The sequence below is a fragment of the Mus caroli genome, unplaced genomic scaffold (assembly GCF_978045245.1).
Source record: "Mus caroli unplaced genomic scaffold, Mus_caroli_1 scaffold_9, whole genome shotgun sequence".
Taxonomy (NCBI): domain Eukaryota; kingdom Metazoa; phylum Chordata; class Mammalia; order Rodentia; family Muridae; genus Mus; species Mus caroli.
Window position 1 is genome coordinate 121,134,632 of NW_028227264.1, and position 21,605 is coordinate 121,156,236.

Here is a 21,605-nt window from a genome sequence, read left to right on the forward strand (position 1 = left end):
GGACAGTTATTTAAACAAGATTTAATTCTTTATTATGTATACAGTACACTGTAGCTGACTTCAGACACGCCAGAAGAGGTCATCAGATCTCATTACAGATGGTTGTGAGCCACCGTGTGGTTGCTGGGAACTGAACTCAGGACCTCTGGAAGAGCAGTCAGTGCTCTTAACCGCTGAGCCATCTCTCCAGATCCAATTCAGTTAGTGCAGCATGAAGTGTGTGCTGTGTTACTCTGTTTATAAGGACAGCACCACCTTCACATCTAATATCCTAAGAACAATTTCCCAACACAAGAAAGGCTCTTTAAGGGTAACTTATGGACTGAAGACATGGCTGTGGTGAGATGTGGCTGTGATAAAATGTAGCTCAGTGGTGGGATGTGGTTGTAGTAGGATGTGGCTCAGTGGCAGGATGTGGCTCAGTGGTGGGATGTGGTTCAGTGGTGGGGTGTGGCTCAGTGGTGGGCTGTGGTTCAGTGGTGGGATGTGGCTCAGTGGTGGGATGTGGTTCAGTGGTGGGATGTGGTTCAGTGGTAGGATGTGGTTCAGTGGTGGGATGTGGCTCAGTGGTGGGATGTGGTTCAGTGGTGGGATGTGGCTCAGTAGTGGGATGTGGTTCAGTGGTGGGATGTGGTTCAGTGGTAGGATGTGGTTCAGTGGTGGGATGTGGCTCAGTGGTAGGATGTGGCTGTGATAAGATGTGGCTCAGTGGTGGGATGTGGCTGTGGTAAGATGTGGCTCAGTGGTGGGGCAATCAGTTTCTTGATTTAAACACATTAACACACCATTTTGTATCTCTAACTAGAGGTACAAAAGCACACAAGCTTTTTACATTAAAATTGAGAAATTTATTTTTTCATGAAATAGCAGAATTAAAGTACAGAAATATACATCTTTAGACAATTGAAATGATACTAGGATCTGAATGACAATTACACATTCATGACCAAAGGAAAAATGAATAGTTTAAACAATGAATTCACTTTAAAGTTTTTGCTCAATTATTCACCTAAAATCAAACATACGAGGAAAACTGAGATTTGGGCACCTGGTCAAATGAAATAATGCCACTTTATCCTTGTCAGAGGAACTGACCGTGGTAAAACCAAGGTTCTGTTCCCGTCACAAAGCCCTGTGTCTCCTCCAGTTACACTGTGTCCACTATCAGTCCTTTCAAAATTTTAAGAATGCCAATTCAAAAAATACTTTCTTTAGGCACCAAGCAATTGATTTCTCCAGCCTTATGTGAAGAATTAGGGAGAGCACCCCAAAGCACTGGCTGGTCATGGCTTTCTTCTACAGCTCGCTGAGGTCAATCTGTCTTTGTTACAGCAGCCAAAATTCATATATATATATATATGTATATGTATTTACAAACTGTACATATTTACATGACCTCATCAAATACTGAAGTGTAGAAATAAGAACTCCATTCACAAAGGTGTTCATTTCGTGCCCCAGTGTTATCTTCTTGTGCAAACTAGAACTTCCCAGACTCCCTAGGAAGCTAAAGACAGTCCACATTGCGAAGGCCACTGTCCATTGTTAAAGACCCAAACCTAAAACACAAAATGAGAAGAAAAATCATCTTAGCAGATGCACTCATATGCTCTCCAGGGTTCCCCTATGTCTTTAGGACTCAGTACAGGATTCTCATGTATGCTGGGATAGAACTCTATCAATGAGTCACATCGCAGTTCCTGACATCCCAGCACTCTAGAGAATTACAGAATAGATTTCAGAAGAATGGCTCCCGCTCCTCCTGCTCCTCCTGCTCCTCCTGCTCCTCCTGCCCCTCCTGCTCCTCCTGCCCCTCCTCCTCCTGCTCCTCCTCCTGCCCCTCCTGCTCCTCCTCCTCCTCCTGCTCCTCCTGCTCCTCCTCCTGCTCCTCCTGCTCCTCCTCCTGCTCCTCCTGCCCCTCCTGCCCCTCCTGCTCCTACTCCTCCTCCTGCTCCTCCTCCTGCCCCTCCTGCTCCTCCTCCTCCTCCTGCTCCTCCTGCTGCTCCTCCTGCTCCTCCTCCTGCTCCTCCTGCTCCTCCTCCTGCTCCTCCTGCCCCTCCTGCCCCTCCTGCTCCTACTCCTCCTCCTGCTCCTCCTCCTCCTCCTGCCCCTCCTGCTCCTGCTCCTCCTCCTCCTGCTCCTCCTCCTCCTGCCCCTCCTGCTCCTCCTCCTGCTCCTCCTCCTGCTCCTCCTCCTCCTCTTCCTGCTCCTCCTGCCCCTCCTGCTCCTCCTCCTGCTCCTCCTGTTCCTCTGCTCCTCCTGCTCCTCCTGCCCCACCTGCTCCTCCTGCCCCTCCTGCTCCTCCTGCCCCTCCCGCTCCTCCCGCTCCTCCTCCTGCTCCTCCTGCTCCTCCCACTCCTCCTCCTCCAGCACATAGCTAGAGGTCAGAAGACTGCTTTGTGGAGTCGGTCCCCTCCATGTACCTTTAATATGAAGTCAGGTCACTAGGCTTGCACAGCAAGAGCCTTTATCTGCTGCACTGCCTTGCTGGCCATGGAATAGTTATTTTAAAAGAATTTAAACAACCGTGATTTGCTCTATTTCTTACAGAAAAGTGGTGTTATTATATGAAACATAATTGTTCCCAAGCTTAAAAACTCCAGTTCCAAGGAATCCAATCCCTTTCCTGACCTCTGCACCATGGCACTGTGTGAGGCAGAGGACAACTGTGAGCATTAGGCCTCTTTCCACCATGGAGATTGTCAGGCTGTGGCAAACGCTATCTCCCTGACCTGGGAACATTTTTAGGAGAGAATGGGAAGGAATGAAAAAACTGTTTAAAGTAATTTAAAAAGTTTTGTAAGACCTGGAGCTTGTTTTGTTTTGCTTTAGTGAAATAGTGAAAGACCTGTATGACAAAAACTTCCAATCTCTGAAGAAAGAAATTGAAGTTAGCCGAAGATGCAAAGATCTCCTGTGCTCATGAATTGGTAGAATTAACATAGTTAAAATGGCCACCTTAACAAAAGCAATGTACAGATTCAACACAATCCCCGTCAAAATTCCAACACAAAACTTCACATACATGGAAAGAGCAATTCTCAACTTCATATGGAAGAACAAAAAACCAGGATAGCCAAAACCCAGGTCTCACCATCCCTGACCTCAGCTGTACTACAGAGCAATAGCAATAAAAACTGCATGGTATTGGTACAGAGACAGACAGGTTGGTCAATGGAATTGGATCACAGACCCAGAAATGAACCCACACACTTATGGACACCTGATTTTTGACAAAGAAGCCAAAACCATATAACAGAAAAAAGAAAGCATCTTCAATAAATGGTGCTGGTCTAGCTGGGTGTCTGCTTGTAGAATAACACAAATATACCCATATATATCACCCTGCACAAAACTCAAGTTTTGTCCAAGTAGATCAAAGACCTCAACATAAAACTGGGTACATTAACAGAAGAGAAAGTAGTAACCTTGAACTCACTGGTACAGAGACAACTTTCTGAACAGAACACTCATAGGTCAGGCACTAAGATCTACAATTAATACAAATGGAACCTCATGAAACTGACAGGACAAAATGGCAGCCTACAGATTGGGAAAAGATGTTCATCAACCTTACATCTGGACAGTAACTCACCCACAAAACGTTTGACCCAAAATGTGTCCTGCCTACAAGATGAGCAGAGACTGAGGGCATGGCCAACCAATGACTGGCCCAACTAGAGACCATCTCACGGGCAAGCACCAATCCCTGACACTATTAATGATATTCTGTTATGCTTGCAGACAGGAGCCAAGCATAACTGCCCTCTGAGAGGCTCCACCCAGCAGCTGATGGAAACAGATGCAGAGACCCACAGCCACACATTAGATGGAGCTTGGGGACTCTTATGGGAGAGTTAGGGGAAAGATTGAGGGGCCTGAAGAAGATAGAGGCCCTTTAGGAAGAACTAACGTGGACCCTTGGAAGCTATCAGAGACTGAACCACCAACCAGAGAACATGCACAGGCTGGCCTAGGTCCCCACACACATGGAGCAGATGTGCAGCTTGGTCTCCATGCAGGTCGCCCAACAATGGGAGTGGGGGCTATCTCTAAAGCTCTTGCCTGTCTGTGGATTATGTTCCCCTAGCTGGGTTGCCTTGTCTGGTCTCAGTGGGAGATGTGACAGGGTAGGGTTGATACCTGAAAGGGAGCGGCTCCCCTTTCTCAGAGAAGAGAAGTGGGGTCTGAGAGGAGGGGGCAGATATTGGGATATAAAGTGAATAAATACATGAAAAACAAAACAAAACAAAAAAACCCTGGAGCTTTTTTGTTTTGTTTTAATGAGGGGTTAAGGTTTCTAGGCCGAAATACAGAGCCCAGAGTGCGCACAGAAAGGGGAGAGAATGGGGTCTCTGCAGAGTGTTACTCTGGGGAGCAGATGGCAGCAATGCTGCTACAGAGGCAGGACCAGGGCCCCAGATGGATTGACACTACTTTCTGGGTATCAGCAGCTTAGAATTCTTGCCTTCCCTTTCCTTCCTTTCTTGAGACTTTGTTTCTCTATGTATCCCTGGCTGTCCTACAACTTGCTATGCTGATCAGGCTGGCCTTGAACTCACAGAGATCCCTATCTCTGCTTCCACCATGCTGGGATTAACCACCACAGCTGCCAGAATTTTAAAGCAAGAGAGGGGCATAATTCTGTCAGTAAACATTAGGATACCACGTGGTTGCAGAACCAAGCTAGCAGGTTATCTCACTGTTCCCCAAGGAGGAAGGAGGTCTGGATGAGGGGAAGCAGGGGCCTGCAAAGGCTCCAAACTAGTCAAGGGGAATCAAAAAGCAAGCCCACAGAGAGAGCACTGATGTTTCAAGAGGTGGGAAGTGACACCCGGGACCAGCATGGTGCTGTTGGAGGAGGACGTCAGGCACCCAACCTCAGCACTGAGAGCAGGACTCCTGTGCGCACACAGGGTGGGAGGACACTATCTCACCAGCCCTGGCTTTCACTGTGTCACAACCTGAATCTTAGAATTCAAAGCCTGAAATAACCCAGAACTTAACACCTATATGTACTGACAAGCAGAAGGAGACAAAAAGTCCACAACTGACTCACGGACAAGGTGCACTCAGAGTGCAGGCGTACTAAGTCACCAAATAAAATTATTTCCAGCTCATGTGTGTAAAAAATATATGAAGCCTCACCTCTACATTCATTATCTGGAAAAATCCTGCCATCTCAAACATTTCTGATTCAGAATATTTTATTCCTGTAACTGAGTATTTGTGTGGAGGGGTGGGAGAGGGGCCACAAAAATTAGCACAGCAGAGGCTTCTGAATGCACAGCAACCAAGACTTCAGTCAAAACAAAAGCAAAGGTGCTCTGGCAGCCGGCCCTGCATGACAGACTCTACTGTATCCCTGCTTCTGCCGAGCACCAGTACCGTGCCACACACCCGTGAGCACTGTTTGCGAGGGATGGCTCAGGTTACATCTCGAGCTGCACAGGTTTTACTGAAAATGCAGGTATCTGCTCTTAGTTTAACCATGGAGACATTTTCTCACAGCCATTCCTCAGCATGGAAGTAGGAAATTGTGTATCACTGGACCGTGCTGTGCTGTGAAGACAAACGAGCTCATTCCTTAGGCTGTAATGCTGCTTTCCTTTTTTGTAAGTAAAAGGTGTACAGAGGGCTCTGTAGACCGCTTAGTAACAGTCAGAGCATTGGTGTCTGATGGGCGACTCTGAAGCCCAAAACTGGAGAAATCACTCGAAGAGTCATGCGTGTCCGCACACGGAGTCAAGTAAGCAAGCTATTCTATTAAACAGATGACAAGTTCCTCGCAGTGACTGAAGCGCACCTTTAATCCCAGCACTGGGGAGGCAGAGGCAGGCAGGCAGTCTCTGTGAGCTCAAGGCCAGCCTGGTCTACAGAGTGAGCTTCAGGACAGCCAGGGCTACACCACATAGTGAGACCCCATCAAAACCTGGACACCAACAATAGAATCAGTGCTACAGGTTCTCACAGGTTCCCCAACGCACCAAGAGGGACGTACGCGCAGGGCTAAGGCTCCCCCTGCCTTTCACTACTGCACCTTCTGAACAGGCAAAGAGCTGCAAGCACAGCTGGAACTGAGTCAGCTCCATCCCTGCCGGGCCGCAGCACTCACCTTTCTAAAATATGATTGTTCTCGGCCAGCTCCTTAACCACGCCTTCCATCTCCTCCTTTAACTTCTTCATACTAGATGTATAAAGCAAAGACAGACAAGCAGCTTTAGTCAACACCTTAGAATTGTGTTCACACTGTTTTATTTATTTTTTTTTTATTTTTTTTTTAAAGATTTATTTATTTATTATATGTAAGTACACTGTAGCTGTCTTCAGACACTCCAGAAGAGGGCGCCAGATCTCGTTACGGATGGTTGTTAGCCACCATGTGGTTGCTGGGATTTGAACTCTCGACCTTTGGAAGAGCAGTCGGGTGCTCTTACCCACTGAGCCATCTCACCAGCCCACACTGTTTTATTTTATAATCCACCGGCCCATGGAGCAATAGTAGACATCACGGTAGACAGCAAGACAGAAAAGAGACAGCAAGGAGAGCAGGTGGCACCGTTCTAACTGCCCAGAAAGCCTCTTACCCAAGAGTCATCTCCACTAATGTGTTAGAGCTGGGGTAGATCGGGGCCATGGCGTGCTTGACTCCACCGGAGGCTGCGAGCATTTTCTGAGGCAGAGTTTCTTGTAACTACAATGTAAAGCAAGCATGTCACCAGACAAGGCAGACACTACCTACCAACCAAGGACCAGCTTCCTGCTTCAGGAAGGCCATGGGCTTGCTCACCCCCACTTCCCAGTGCTCTCTAGGGCTCATCGACAGCCCCAGCCCAGCTGTAAATTCCTCCTTCAAAACTGCCAATGTGAAATACTGAGATGAACACTCTTTTTTGTTTTTTTTTTCCTGAGATAGGGTTTCTCTGTGTAGCCCTGGCTGTCCTGGAACTCACTTTGTAGACCAGGCCGTCCTGGAACTCAGAAATCCGCCTGCCTCTGCCTCCCGAGTGCTGGGATTAAAGGCGTGCGCCCCCACCGCCCAGTCTCAACACTCTTTAAAACAATTTCCTTATAAACAATAAAGAGATGAGTCATCAGTGTTTGCAATTGTCCAGTGGGTGATGGCGCAGCAGTGTGGCCACTTCTGCCAAGCCTGCCGACCTGAGCGCTATCTTGGAGCCCCTGAGAGCCATCCCCTGTCATGCCTGTGCACACAGGGTGGCACATGTCCAGCATGTCTCAGAAGCACTGAAGCAGCCTTCCCAGGGCAAAGCCTGTCCCCACGCCATGGAGGGATGTACCTCGTTAGTATAGTCTTGATACTTGGACACTTCCTCTTCGATATCGAAACACTGATTAGTTAGCGATAACAACTGCTTCCTAAGGAGAAGCATCTTTCTGAAAACCAATGAGAGTCCATTAACAAACAGCCTCTGGAAACTCCCTCAGAATACACGGCACTCTGTGCTGCACAGACCAGCGCCCATCCTCCCACGCAGCCACGCACCTCATCCACTCTTCCGACTTATCTTTAAACGCTTCATACTTTCTAACACATTCTTCTGAAAAGTGGCTCATTGCTTTTGTTGCATGGTAATACAATTTTTGCCTGCAAATAAGAAATAAGCAGAGGATTTAATGTAGCCTCACCATTTCTACCTCCAATGGCAAACATTTCAGATGTACAAATTCATGGCTTTGTGATTATTGTGGGCTTGGAATATTCAGAAGCCAGAGCTGGAGCTAAGGGCGGGCGGGTGGGCGGTTGTGAACCGTGGGCTCTGGGCACTGGACTGGGCTCCTCTGGAGGAGGAGCAGCTCCTGACCACCGAGCCATCTCTCCAGCCCCTCCCCCCCATCTTATTGGCTGAGTTAGCTAAGGTGGTCGTGCGGGTCTCATTGGATGCCCCCTGTAAGCACAGCAGAGGTGGAGACAAGTCGTCCTCCTGTCTTAGTAACCCAAGGGAACAGAGGACAGGAGCTGGACAGAGGGCACCCAGAGCAGAAACCTCCCGGAGGCAGGGGCTGCATCACATTGTTACCAATTAAGCTCAACTTAAAAAGAAGCAAAGATACCAAAAGAAGTTTAGCAGGAAGAATCTTAACTCAGTCTGCGCACTTACTTATCAAATTTGTGGATCTGTTCTTCATTATAAGCTAGTCCTGAAAATGAGAAAAAGTATACTTTTGTTAGTGTGGAGTTGAACATCACATGTAATATTTTCTCCTTTGAGATTACTGATTTAAAAAGCCTAAGGGTTTGAAGTGGCTATAACAGGTCTGGGAACTACTAGCTACATATGGCCTGCTGATGCTTTCATTTGGTCAGTATAAAGTTAAGATTTAAAAATAAAAATTAATTTTCAACACTTAAGTCAGGATATTTTTAATAAAGCTTGTATCTCTAGGTTTTTTTGTTTGTTTGTTTGTTTGTTTTTAATTAATCCTAGCACTCTGGAGGCAGAGGCAGGTAGATCTCTTTAAGTTCAAGATTAGTCTGGTGTACAGAGCAACCAGGACAACCAGGGTTACCAAAGAAACCCTGACTCAAAAAACCAAACCCAACCAACTGATGAACACCAGCCGAAGGGCAGCCTGGGCAACACGGGTGACAGAGCTGCTGACTTCAGTGTCCTTGGGCCTAGCAGCCACCACTCCCGTGCGCCTGGACCACCACAAGATTTAGGGTTCATGACCGTAATTTTTTAGACATGAGAAGGTTGGCTAGACAATAACGTAGTACATTCAACCATGTGTAGCCGCACAGAAAGCACACACAGCGATGTCCCTGCTCGACACTAAGCTGACACGGAAGATGAGCGAAGAGCTGTCACTTACTGCGTTCTGCTTTGTCTTTTTTGAACTGATAGTAAATCTCTGTGATGCAGTTCAACAGGACTTGCAGTTTTTCTACACTGTGTAAGGAAGAAAAACCCATGTAAATGATTGGAATGGATGCAAGAAAGAGCAAGTCCCAGGCACTCATGGCCCGCAGGCCGACACCTACTTCCTGTCTCTTGGATGCGTGCCTTCTTGATGTGCCCAGGTGTCAGCCAGCAAGCCCCCTGGAGACAGCCTGTTGCTGATGTCCTGAAGGCTGCTTTCTATTGTTCCCTGAGAACTGGAAAGCTAAATACAACAATGGGTTAGGTTAGGTCAGAACAACGGATTAGATCCAAATGCCCAATAGAGACAGTTCTCCAAGGCTTGTTCTAGGTCTCTGCTGGGTCCCCCATGGACCCCTGCATGAGCCATTCCCGCTGCCCAGGCACCACTCTGTCAGTGCTACAGGACATGCAGAAAACCTCTTTATTACTGGTTTTGTTTGTTTATTTGTGGTGGGGCTGGTGATGTGCTATTTTAAAATTAGAAATTAGAATTTCTATGCTAGGCATTAACTCAAGCAAAGGAGGTAATCTACCTCCCTTGTTTCTGACTTTTAAATTATTAGACCTAAAATGTTTTTTCCAATGTTTTAAATACCACTTAAAGCGTATGAAAGTTTCATGGGAAGCAACTTATAACCCGCGATGCATCCTGACACTGTCCATCCTACAGATAAGTGCTGCCAACCAGCCAGCCCTAGGCACTAAACACCATAACCTGTTACTCACCCATGCCTTATCCTTTGGAAAACCACTGTTGCAGATCTAAAGCTACGGAAAGAACAACTGGAGATTGGCAACATAGGAGGAGAGATGTGCGCTGCTACTGAGTTCCCTACTTGTGTGCAGCACGAGCAGGGCAGAGGACAGCCTTGGGTGTCACTCTCCTGTGTCCTGCCATTTTGAGAAATGTGGCTAGAACTCACCACATGGGCTAAGCACTGGCAGCATTAGGGAGCTTCTGCTCTAGGCTGGGATTACAAATGTGCACCGCACCGCACCGGTTCCGGGAGACTGAGCTCAGGTCCTACCAACCGATCTATCTGACCCCTAGGTCTTACATCCTTAATTAAAAAAAACCTTTTAATTCCATTTTCTTCCTTATGTGGATGTGTGTGGGTATACACATGCCACAGCATATGTGTGGTGGTCAGACACTTTATGGAGTTGGTATTCTTTTGTCAGGAGGATTCTGGGAATCCACTCAGGGTATCAGGCTGGCAACAGTACCTTTATTCACCGCACTGTCTTGTGGGCCCTCCTTTACATTTTAATTTAATGTCCATTTTATGAATTCCTTAAATGCTACAAAGAACAAATAAAGGCCTCACGATGGCTGGAGAGATGGCTCAGTGGTTAAAGAGCATATACCACTCTTCCAGAGGACCAGAGTTCAAGTCCCAGCACCCACAATCAGGTGCTCACAACTGCCTGTAATGTAATTCCAGCTGCAGGTGATTCAAGGCATGATCACCTGTCCACACACGTGCATAGCAACACACATATACACATAATTTAAAAATAATGTAAGTCATTTAAAAGGCCCTTATGCAGCCCATCTGGAGTCTCTGGGTAAACAGAGGCAGCCCAGGAGTAATAGTCAGCTTTCACAGTATATAACTGTGGGCGCTTCTGCTCCAATGAGCGACCCATCAGACAACTCCCATTTTATGTTTAGCACACTGTGTCCTTACTGCCTTTTCAGTTACAGAAACAATTCATGGCCTGAGGATTCCAAAGCCTTTTCTTTCTAGGACATCTGTTATTTCAGGATTTGCAGTTGTTTCTAAGCAAGCGTAAGCACCTACATTTGAGCGCATGGTAAAGAACCACATGGTGAACACCCACAGCAGCACTAAGGATTAAAGACAAAGCAAATAAAAAAAAAAAGATGCACATGTGTGTTGAAAATACAGAAAGCATTTGGAAATAGTACAAAGAACTGTATGGCTGAAATGGGGAGTGCACCTGTGTATGCTTGTGTGTGTGTGCGTGTGTGCGCGCGTGTGTGTATAGAATAAGATATAATTATACATGCTATATATAACCAACTGTGTATATATATATATATATATATATATATAAAATAAAATAAGCTACAATCATGTAAACAGCCTCTAGCAAAGGGCAAAGGAGACTCTTTCTTTCTCCAGGGAGCTTTAGTGACACTGCTCAGGTTTCTGCTGGCTCTTAGCAGCAGAGGAGCAGACCACGGCCTGTAGCTGCCACAGCCCCCAGTACTCACTCTCAGCAGCTTGGTGTGTATGTCTGAAATCTCACCCAGCTCTGCGGCTTCCAGGTTGACCCTCATCAACTTCTCATACCTGTTTGAAAAAGACATCACCAGGAAACAGATGGATGAGGGCAGCAAATGCAGGTTTTACGAAGTTTAGGAAGTGAACTTGATCATCATGATCATTTAATAAGAATGTACTCAAGGTCTGTATGCTGAGAGAGCCTAAGATCTTCACTGCCTTCCTGAAGAAGGAACTTCCTACACTGTTCCCCTCTGTCTGGGGTTTTTGGTTTAGGTGGCTGCAGGTGTAGGCTGATGAAGTCACACGCCATCACTCCTCGAAGCTGCCCCTGCCCTACGGATCCACACTGCATATGCACCCACTCCATAGTCTGCTAGTGATCTTACTCCCAGGATGACCTGCCAAGGAGCAGGAGGGTTTAGCCAGCACACATACGGTGGCATTGTCTGAAAGTCTACCAGGAGGCTGGGGAGGTGTGTACTGAGATCAGCACAGCTGGACATCCACTCCACACAGGCAGATTAGGATAAAATACACAGGGCAAGGTAATTTCAAATCCCACTCTGCCAGGAGAATGGTGAAAATACAGCTTTCAGAATGTATGCACATCATTATAAGTGTATATGTCAGTTATACATACTGACTACATTTACTGTATTTCCCTGCAGAATAAATAGTGGATTCATTGTTGCAAAATACATTTAGAGACAAGAATCATAAGAATAAATTAAAGGTCACTGTGAAAATTCTGTAACTTTTTTTTTTACTTATTAACGTTGTTGTGTGTGCATGCACCATGCACGGGGCTGAGGTCAGAGCAGGCTGTGGTGATGCTATTTTCCTGGAGCCAGCACCAGGTCCCCAAGCTTGTGCAGTAAGCATCCTCACCCACTCACACATCTTACTGTCCCAAAAGACGTTCTTGATATTCCAAAACTACCCCAGACCGCTGTTCCAGAGGCCGCTTCTTATGTTCTCTTGCCTGTTCAGCTCTGTCTCCCAGCAGACAAGAGGCGGTCCCACCTCCACTGCCTCATCACACAGAAAAGGTGGGGAAATGCCAACTAGATGACAGAGTAACTCCTTATGAGAGACCTGCTATTGTCCCTTGTGAGCCAGGGCTGCCCCAAGAATGCGCTCCGCACGCTAAAGGCAGTCAGAACAGAAACTCAGCTGAGCATTCACAGAGGTCCCGACAGACAGGGCACTTGCTGCCACTCACACTTTCACAGTCTTCTCAATGTTCCTGATGCAGAAATCCAGGGTGATCACTACCTCCGTCTTCTTGTGGACGGTCTCTTTGTAGTCATCCTTAACCAGTTCACTGGAAAACAACGAGGCCCTTAGTCCACGGGCTGCTTAAGGGCGGCCACTGATTATAAGGAAATTCTATTTTAAATACATCATAAATGTTAAATGCCAAGTCACATTTTTAAGGTATCATTGATAGCATTATTTGTGCCAGGCAGTACGCTAGCCAGCTTGTTACCCTTGCAGTGGGCTTAATAGAAGAAAAAAAAACGGGTGACTCTTCCATATCTGGGGCATTTACACTTCACAGACTACCACTAGTAATTAGGTTATAGTTTAGAAACCCAAGGCATTAAAATTACAGTAAGGATCAAGCACTGACCTATAACTTACAATAGTCATGTGACATTTATGTCATTAAGTTAATTTTGCTATTTATGGCGCATGTGATCTCTGAAAGAGGACAACACAGTGAACCTGTATGAAAAGCCTTCAACTTCAACATCAGCAAAAAAGACCCAAAGTCTGTTTTTTTTTTTTTTCCACAGCCTATGAATTACTTTTAGAGAGATAAAAAATAAAAGATGAAGAGGACATCACATGTGAGGAATGAAGCCTGACACACCAAGGGGTCCTTTAAAAGAAAACCTGACACAGTGGGCTACATGAGGAAGAAGGTTTTTAAAACTTAAACCATAATAAATAAATAGATAAATAGATAGATAAATATATACATAAATAAATAAAAAGAACCGCTGAACCCACTGAGCAGCGAGAGGAAAAGAGGAAAAGCAGCTACCATCTGTACCGGCATATTTAATTCTTCTAGACACACACCAAGCGCTAGCCTAGCACTAAGCTACCCCCAAGCACAGAGCTTTCTGCAACAGCCTATGACCACATGAAAGCTGTTACAGGCACAAGGCTGTGTGCTTTGTTTGACACAACACTAGTCACAGGAAAGAAACCCAAGATAGTAAGACCAGCCGACATAACAAAATGCCTGTAGTCTTACCACCTAGGAGGTAGAGGCAGGAAGATCATGAACTTGAGACCAAGCTGGGCTACATGGGAAGCCAGCAACTCAAAACCAAGAGCCAGGAATAGAAATGACCTGAGAGTGCACACATCTGTGTGAGAATGAACAAGTGTAAGCATATGTGGGCTGTCACAGCAACAGCAGGGCTCTGAGCCCAGGAAAGCATGCCCTGGTGCCTTCTGGCATCAAGGTCACACTGCATGTCTGCAGGACACACAATCAATAAATGATGTGCACAGCCACAGCACAGCTCTTGAAGGAAAGACTGAGGGGGGCGGGGGAAGGAGGGAGAAGGAGGGAAGAGAGAGGAAGGGAGGAGGTAAGAGGAGAAGAGGGGGAGGCAAGAGGGGGACTGGGGAACAGAGGCCAGGAGTTAACCACCAGTGTCTTTCCTCTAGTACTACCACCTCTTGGTTTTCAGACGGGTCTTTCTCTGAGACCTTGCAAATTAGGCTGGCTGGCCAGAAAGGCTGAGTGACCCATATGTCTCTTCTTTCTCAGTGGTGGGATTATAAGCCTATGCCATTATGCCCCCACTTCCCTTGTTAAAAAAAAAAAGGACGGGTTCCAAGGATGAAACTCAAATCTTCATCCTTGCGAGCACTTTACCATCTAAGCTGTATCTCCAACCTAATGCTTGTATTTCTTAAGGTAATTTTCAGGAGTAGAATATTTCATTAGATCAACCTGTTTTAGAATAACTATATTAAATGAACAGCAACAAAATTTAGACTGCTGGTCAAGGTGAGTAGATTCTTGTAGGAATGCTTCCAGGTCCATGGATGTCTGAAAGAATATCCACATCTATGCAGACAAGGGGCATTAGTGATGGAAGGGCTGCAGGCGTGGGAGTGGAAGCCATTGGGCACAGGACGTGTGAGGTGACAGAATGGTCTGATCTCAGTAGGGCTGGTTGCTGTCACCTGTGCCACACTGTACATTTTAAATGGGTGAATTAGGTAGTTATGGATTATAGCTCAATAGTTCTGTCAAAAAGGAGTGTGTGTGCAAAGGTAGGAAGTGGAGGAAGACTGGGCCTAATCCCTAGAGAACTGACTATCTTAGATTATGTCACTGAACAGGTCTTCCAAGCACCTGTCAAGGTCTAAGAGGACTGCACGCTTCACAGAGCGTACGGGTTTACAATTCAGACAGTCTGTCCTGAGTGTCTCTAGGTAACTGTAGGAAGTCAACAAAAATAATGCAACCAAGTCAAGCCGGGGTCTGCCCGCCTGCAGCAGTGGAGGGGTGCGGGGCTGGACCCTGGCTTACCGAATCAGGTCTGTTACTTACATCAGCCACCGCACCCCCTTGCGCATCAATTCTTGATAGAGCAGCAGGGTACTGGCAGTTCTGCAGGCGTAGCACACGACCCCCGTCACTGCCTAGTGAGAGACAAAGTTAGGACAAGGTAAGAGAAACGTAAAACACTGCAGGCTTTTTTTACATTCTCACCAGGAAAATAAACTCCCAATGTCTGACAGCTAGACAGATGTAGCTATAATAAACATTTCAGCTATTAGCATGTCTCAATGAAGAGCATTTCTTCTTACTGAGTTCAGTAAAGGAAACTAGAATGTGAAACAACTTGGAATGGGTAATACTTGAAAACAGCGTTTTCCTAAGTCACACCAGAGACACAGCACATTGATTTCTGCGCCTCTGCTAACTCATCAAAGCACTAACCTTGGCCATGCTGGCGTCCCCGTCCAGATCATAGCGCGGGTGTATCTTAGGGAGGGAAACTGAAATGTCAAGTACAAGACTTAGAATTAGAATTAAGAATGCCGGGATAAATGACTGAATTCTTTACATGGCACGGAGACTGTCTAAATCACAAGTGTGAGGCAGTTCTCTAGGGTCCTCTCCATAGCTTTAGAGAAGAGAAGGCTAGGGAGACGCTGGGTGGCTGGGCCAGAACACTTGATGTGCAGTTGTGAGGCTCGAGCTCAGACTCATCACTGCAGGTTGCAGAGGTGTGCTTGCGCTCTCTCTCTCTCTCTCTCTCTCTCTCTCTCTCTCTCTCTAATCCTTGCACTGATGGGAGGAAACTGGTGGATCCCCACAGTCTGCTGGCTAGCCTGAATAGCTGAAAAACGACAAGTCTAGGTATGTGAGAGACCCTGTCTCAAGGGGACAGGCAGAGAGGACAAAGCTAAGCCCTCCTCTGGCCTTCTGCCATTCGGTATACACCTACATACACCCACACACACACACACACACACACCCCACACCTACACACACACACCCCTCATGTCAGCTCACTCCCTAAGCAGTCGTTAAGTGTTCACGTGCACACATGCTATAGCACAATGTAGGAGCCAGGGACAACTTTCTAAATATATTTAATATGATGAAATCCATACTTGTCTAATCCATACTTGTCTTTCAATCCAACTTTAATATTGAAGTCTCAAATGGTTGTAAAACTCTGGTTAAACAAATTTCAAATAATTTCAAAGACACAGATCTACTTTTTTCTTAACTCTGTTATAAGAATGGCAGAATGTTCTATGCATACTGGTTAGAATAAATATTGGCTGAAAGTTATGATGGGAATACTATTTTGGGAGTTATCAAAACACTAAAAGAAGTTACAGTAAAACACAAACCATCACTTCACAAAACAAAATACTGAAGTAAAATTGAAGAAGATTATGAGGCTTTTCAATTTTATAATCTTTATAAACTATCTTATGTAATTTCAACATTTTAGAAAGCTTTACATTCAAATCAATGTCAGCTTTATAGAAAACATCAGTTTTACAATGATAGACATTTGCTTTTTCATGATCATTTAAAATGTGACAAAAAGACAGCTTACTTTTTTCATATCTCAGTCCTACGGAATTGAGTTGTTCCCGGCTCGTGACAAAGATAGGATTTTCCTCTGTGGTTTTAGGAAAATGCTGGGCTAGTCTTCCAAGTTCTAGGACTAAGCGTCGTCCTTCGTAGATAAGTTCTTGATTTGAGGAAACAATCTTGGTTTGTTTATAGACCAGTTCATGGAACACAGCAGCACTGTGAGGGATGTCAAGAAGGGATGACAGAGTGCAGGGTGGAGTTAGCCAGCACCGCTCACCTGGAAGTGATTCTAAGAACAGTTCTCACAGCACCTTGTTAATAAGGACACCAAAATGTGCCAGCATGGGAATCCATATAACCCAAGCCCATCTTTATGTTGAAGACCAAGTGGTTTAAACATACAAAGAGCCAAGAAAGGGGCTTGAAGCACGACTACCAGACTGTCTTAAAAATACACTAAGAAATTAGAGTCTTCTCAAAATTAACTTTTAGAAGAAAAGGTAAACTCCCCTTGAATAGATGCTCAGAAGCAAAGAAAGCCACTGATGAGATGTGGCTCTACTCAAGCTGCTTTTTCACTGGTTCAGGCTTGGATGGCTAATTTCAGCTCAAGTGGATGTCCAGCATGTAACAATGGCAGCAGCTGACTCGGCTATAAAGACCCAAAATGTGACGAAAATAATCTAATGTTATGTTAGAATTGCTGGACTTATATTCTGTTTCTCTTGTACTGGATCTAATTACTAGATTACTAATATCTAAATATCTTCTCTAAACTATCTTAATTTTCACTTCTGTCCGGTTTTTGGTATTCGTGGTTGTAGTCAGGGTCTCCTGCATGCTAAGAAGACTCTCCTCACAGCTAGCTATGCCTCAAACCCCTCCTTATGAATTTCAAAACAAAACAACTTTTTTAAGAATGTATTTTTCTTGTACGTGTGTGGCTGTTTTGCCTACATGTGTGTCTGTGCACCATATGCCTGTCTGATACACCACTGGAGGCCAGAGGGTTCAGTTCTAGGTGGTGAGCCGCCGCCATGTGTACTGAGAAGCACACCTGGGCTCTTCTTAGAGCTCCTGAGCCAACTCAAGCCTTCTTCTGTCCATCAATTTTATGAGACATCAAAACTGTTATTTAAATTCTGTCAAACAGACTAAGGTACAAAGAATGAATCTGATTCTTCCTCTCTCTCTCTCTCTCTGTCTCTCTCGTTGTTTTCTTTTCTTTTCTTTTTTTTTTTTTGAGACAGGGTTTCTCTGTGTAGCCCTGGCTGTCCTGGAACTCACTCTGTAGACCAGGCTGGCCTCGAACTTAGAAATCCGCCTGCCTCTGCCTCCGAAGTGCTGGGATTAAAAGCATTCACTACCACTGCCTGGGGGGTGTTGTTTTGAGACCAACTCTCACTATATAGTGTTCTGGCCAGCCTGGAACTCTCTATGTAGACCAGGCTGTCTTTGAACTTAGGGTTACTTACTAACTGCATTGTGCAGTTGTAAGAGATAATGCTGGCAGGTGCCTGGCCCCTCCACCCCGTTTCCCTCAGGGATAGCACCTTGCCACATAGTAAGCTGTCACCACTAAATATATTTACTTTGATACAATCCTCAAACCCTTCCCCTGGATTTACCTGCAGATGCACCTTTAGTCATACTCAGCCTTATGACATGAGAGCTAAGAAAATCCCATGGTATGTTTTCATTTATGCAAAATAAATAGTGAATATTTCTTTAATATCCCTAAGGTGTTTTATGCTAACTATACAAATAAGACTAAACTAGATTTAGAACTCTATTATATTTACAACTTAGGCCATCCCTTCAGTAAAACAGGTCATTTTTATCAATACACGGCACTGAAATAAGTCATAGAGTCAGCTCCCTCAAACTTGCAGTTTCAGTACAAAGTAACTTAAGCATTTAAGAAAATTAATCCTTTTTATTTCCAATAAGGATCAGGGCTTTACTGAGTACCTGAACTTAGTTTTACTAATGAGACACGCTATTTGTGAAGGTAAGGCATGCTTATCTACTTGTTTTCCTGGTTTAGGAGATGTTTAGGAGATGCAAGCATAGATTACTACACTATACAATCACGGACAGGACAAGAACGCAGAGCCACTTACGTGTTATAGCTATGAATGTAAATCTTAAGCGCCGTCATGTGTTGTAGCGAGAAGACATGGATTACCATTCGGTGAAGCACATCACTAGTCTCTGCAAAGAACTGGTCAAAACCCCAGCACTTCTCCTGATCAGCTTCAAGTATGTTTGCAAGAACTGGGGTAAGCAGTGCCTGAAGACCCCTAAAATAGTATTTAAAAAATTACTGAAGAGAGAATATCATTGTGTGACAAAGCCACATCTACAAAGAAAACACAAATCAAAGGACTCGTGCGGTGGTGGGAATAGGAACGACCCCGCAGGCTCAGCGATCTGAAGACTTGGTCACCGTGGACGGCATTATGAGAGGGTTAGAAGGTGTTGCTTTATTTTCTCTTTCTCTCCCTGTAACTCTAGGCAAGCCCACAACACCAAATGCTTTCTTTTGTAAGAGTTGCCTTGGTCATGGCAGCTCTTCACAGCAATAAAACACTAAGACAAATTGCTATTATTTTTATAGACTGCATATCCTTTATCTTTTTTTTTTTTTTTTTTTTTTTTTTTGGTTTTTCGAGACAGGGTTTCTCTGTAGCCCTGGCTGTCCTGGAACTCACTTTATAGACCAGACTGGCCTCGAACTCAGAAATCCGCCTGCCTCTGCCTCCCAAGTGCTGGGATCAAAGGCGTGCGCCACCACGCCCGGCTATCCTTTATCTTTGAGCTTTAGATTCTTTCAAAGATTTTGGGGTATTTGTACCTATGAAATTATCAGGTGATTGGATCCAGGTCCAAATGCATAATTTGTTTCACATATTCATAATACACATGGCTTGAAGGATTTCAGTCTTTTCAGAGAGCCCACATTCTGGCTGCACATGTGGAGATGTGTGGAATTTTCTGTTTATGGTATCATGACTCCGCAGCATTTCCGATGCCAACTTCCCAGAAGGCTGGGCCCCTCCCTGTGGCTGGCTATCCAGCCGTGAGTGGCACACAGGACAGAGGACGGCTCACTCGCTCTTTTCTTTCTCCGTCACTACATTCTGATCAGTAGTTTTCACTGCTCACTTGACTTAAAATTTTACTACTTAACACAGACAAAAATCACAGAAAGCACCATTGAAATCTAGTAATTTTGATGAAAGATTTCTATGCTAAAAGCAGTGGTAGAAGATGTTTCTAGAACTCAGCCGTGTCTGCAGCTCACCGTGCAACCCCTGCCTCAATAATACAGTAGTTAACTAGCACAGGCCCCTGCCCAAGCCTGTTATACTCTACCAGGTTCCCAAGGTCCCCAAGGGTAACACTTCCTAATTCAAATATAACACAATCAACAAAGCACTGTAGCCGTAAAGTCCTGCTCTCCACACGCACACTTCTTGTGGCAAATCCACTTACACAACATGAGTTTACTTCAGAAAATATTTTCTAAAAAAGAAAACTTAGGGTCGTGTTGCCATTACTTTTTTCTTCCCTTGGGGGAGGGTAGGAGGGAGATTGAGACAGGGTCTCATTCTGTTCTTTAGGCTATCCTGAAACCCATTAGGTAGCCCAGGCTGGCCTTAAACCCATGGTGATCTTCCTGCCTCTGTCTCCCAAATAATGGGGTTACAGGCATGAACTACCACCTGGCTTTTTAGTTTGTTTTTGAGTCAGGGTCTCTATGGAACTCTGGCTATCCTAGAACTGCGTACCACAGGCCAGCCTTGAATTTGTAGTGCTCCATCTGCTTCTGCTTCCTGAGTGTTGAGATTACAGGTGTGTTACCACCATGCCCTGCTACTTTTAATTTGCTATTAATCAATTCTTTGTGATTATCTGGCAATATAATTCTTAGAGTTCTGGTCTTGTACTCAGAGAGATCCTCCTACTTCTGCCTCCCATGGGATTAAAAATTCGAGCCAGTGTGCTGGGCCTAGAAATGCTTATTTTGTATTCTTTGAATAAAACAAATTTTTTTTTAAAAGGAGAATATTAAACTTGGTAATGCTTATTTTTTCTAAATCCAATTTTTAAAATCTTACTCCTATTATAGCACTATTTGTGGTCCATCAGTACAAACATCAGGATGAAAGTCGATTCCTCCACTGGGAAGAGCAATCTGAACACAACATGCCCTGTGTCCTCAGCGTGTTTACGTCACACCAGTGCACACTATCCCATGGTTCAACTTAATCAAAATAAAGCTACACTAGAAAGTCAGCAGTGACGCCCATGCCTGTCACCCCAGCACATGGCGGGCAGAGCCAGGAGAATTATCAGTCTCGGTTACATACTGAGTCCAAGGCTAGCCTGGGCTACACAGCAAGACCTTGCCTCAAAAAACCAAAACTGACAGAAACAACAAACAAAGCCAGCCCTGGAAATGTTTAGATATTTGCATGTTTATGATTTTTAGGATACAAAAAGTTTAACCACAAGGTGCCAAAGGTCACGAGTTAGGTACACTGCACTTACTGAGAAAGACTACAAGAGAGAGGCATGTCTCCACTCCAGTCAATCGGTCCGTTTTCTGCTTTCTGTACTCCAGATATTGCACCAGACGGCTTCCCAGTGATTATTTTATACCTTAGGAGGAACAACAGCAGAATAAGGTACGGCAGGTCATTACGGCACGGCCTATTGACAGGCTGCAAGTTCCCCTCACTTGCACCTGCAATCATCGACTAGAGCCCTCTGTGACCGATGGCTGCGGCATCCATGAGACAATCGGTGTTCTGCCTGACTGAGGTAGGACAGTAGTGTGCGAATACTATCTATATGCCAGTTGGTTTTCATTTGAGAGCCCAATATGCCTGATGTTCACAACAAAATTATTTTTCCATGTGAAAAAATGGGGCAAACATAAAAACCGTTATGCCTGAGTCTGTCTAGACTATAAAAGCCGCTCATCCAGCCAAGCAGACCACAAGGCTACTGCAAAATGAGCCATCAAATTATTTATTTTTTTTAAAGAAGTGGGAGATAAAACTGTACATAGCGCAGGACCAGAAAAATCTCCACATAGACAAAAAGCACACAGAGAGGTAGGAAGATGCTCTACGACTGTCCACCCTGGAGAGTGTGGTGTAGAACCGATGGGCAGAAGCCAGGCTGGCCAGGACCTCAGGCCTCGGGGTCTCAGACTGTGTCTTCCCATAAGAATACCTGTAGCTGCGTGAACGCATTCGGCACCAGTCAGCAGTATCTGACATCAGCCAAGACAGGGTTTCTTTCTGTCCCATCATTTTTAGTTCATCAGCTAAACAAAGTGCTCTGAGCAAACGA

At 45.2% G+C, this 21,605-nt stretch overlaps 1 protein-coding gene across 1 annotated transcript in view; it reads right to left on the reverse strand.

The window, feature by feature from the left end:
- Positions 1-825: 825 nt before the first annotated feature.
- Positions 826-21,605, reverse strand: part of Tbk1 (TANK binding kinase 1) — a 36,980-nt gene continuing 16,200 nt past the window's right edge. Inside the window, exons 7-21 of the mRNA XM_021174318.2 lie at positions 20,796-20,906; positions 18,362-18,541; positions 16,258-16,454; positions 15,120-15,178; positions 14,727-14,818; positions 12,366-12,467; positions 11,131-11,209; positions 9,008-9,129; positions 8,839-8,915; positions 8,124-8,163; positions 7,508-7,609; positions 7,302-7,398; positions 6,588-6,694; positions 6,116-6,187; positions 826-1,559 (exon numbers count right to left, since the gene is read on the reverse strand). Of these exons, the coding sequence (XP_021029977.1) occupies positions 1,508-1,559; positions 6,116-6,187; positions 6,588-6,694; positions 7,302-7,398; positions 7,508-7,609; positions 8,124-8,163; positions 8,839-8,915; positions 9,008-9,129; positions 11,131-11,209; positions 12,366-12,467; positions 14,727-14,818; positions 15,120-15,178; positions 16,258-16,454; positions 18,362-18,541; positions 20,796-20,906 (1,489 nt within the window). The 3' untranslated portion in view covers positions 826-1,507. The remainder of the gene's footprint in view (positions 1,560-6,115; positions 6,188-6,587; positions 6,695-7,301; positions 7,399-7,507; positions 7,610-8,123; positions 8,164-8,838; positions 8,916-9,007; positions 9,130-11,130; positions 11,210-12,365; positions 12,468-14,726; positions 14,819-15,119; positions 15,179-16,257; positions 16,455-18,361; positions 18,542-20,795; positions 20,907-21,605) is intronic.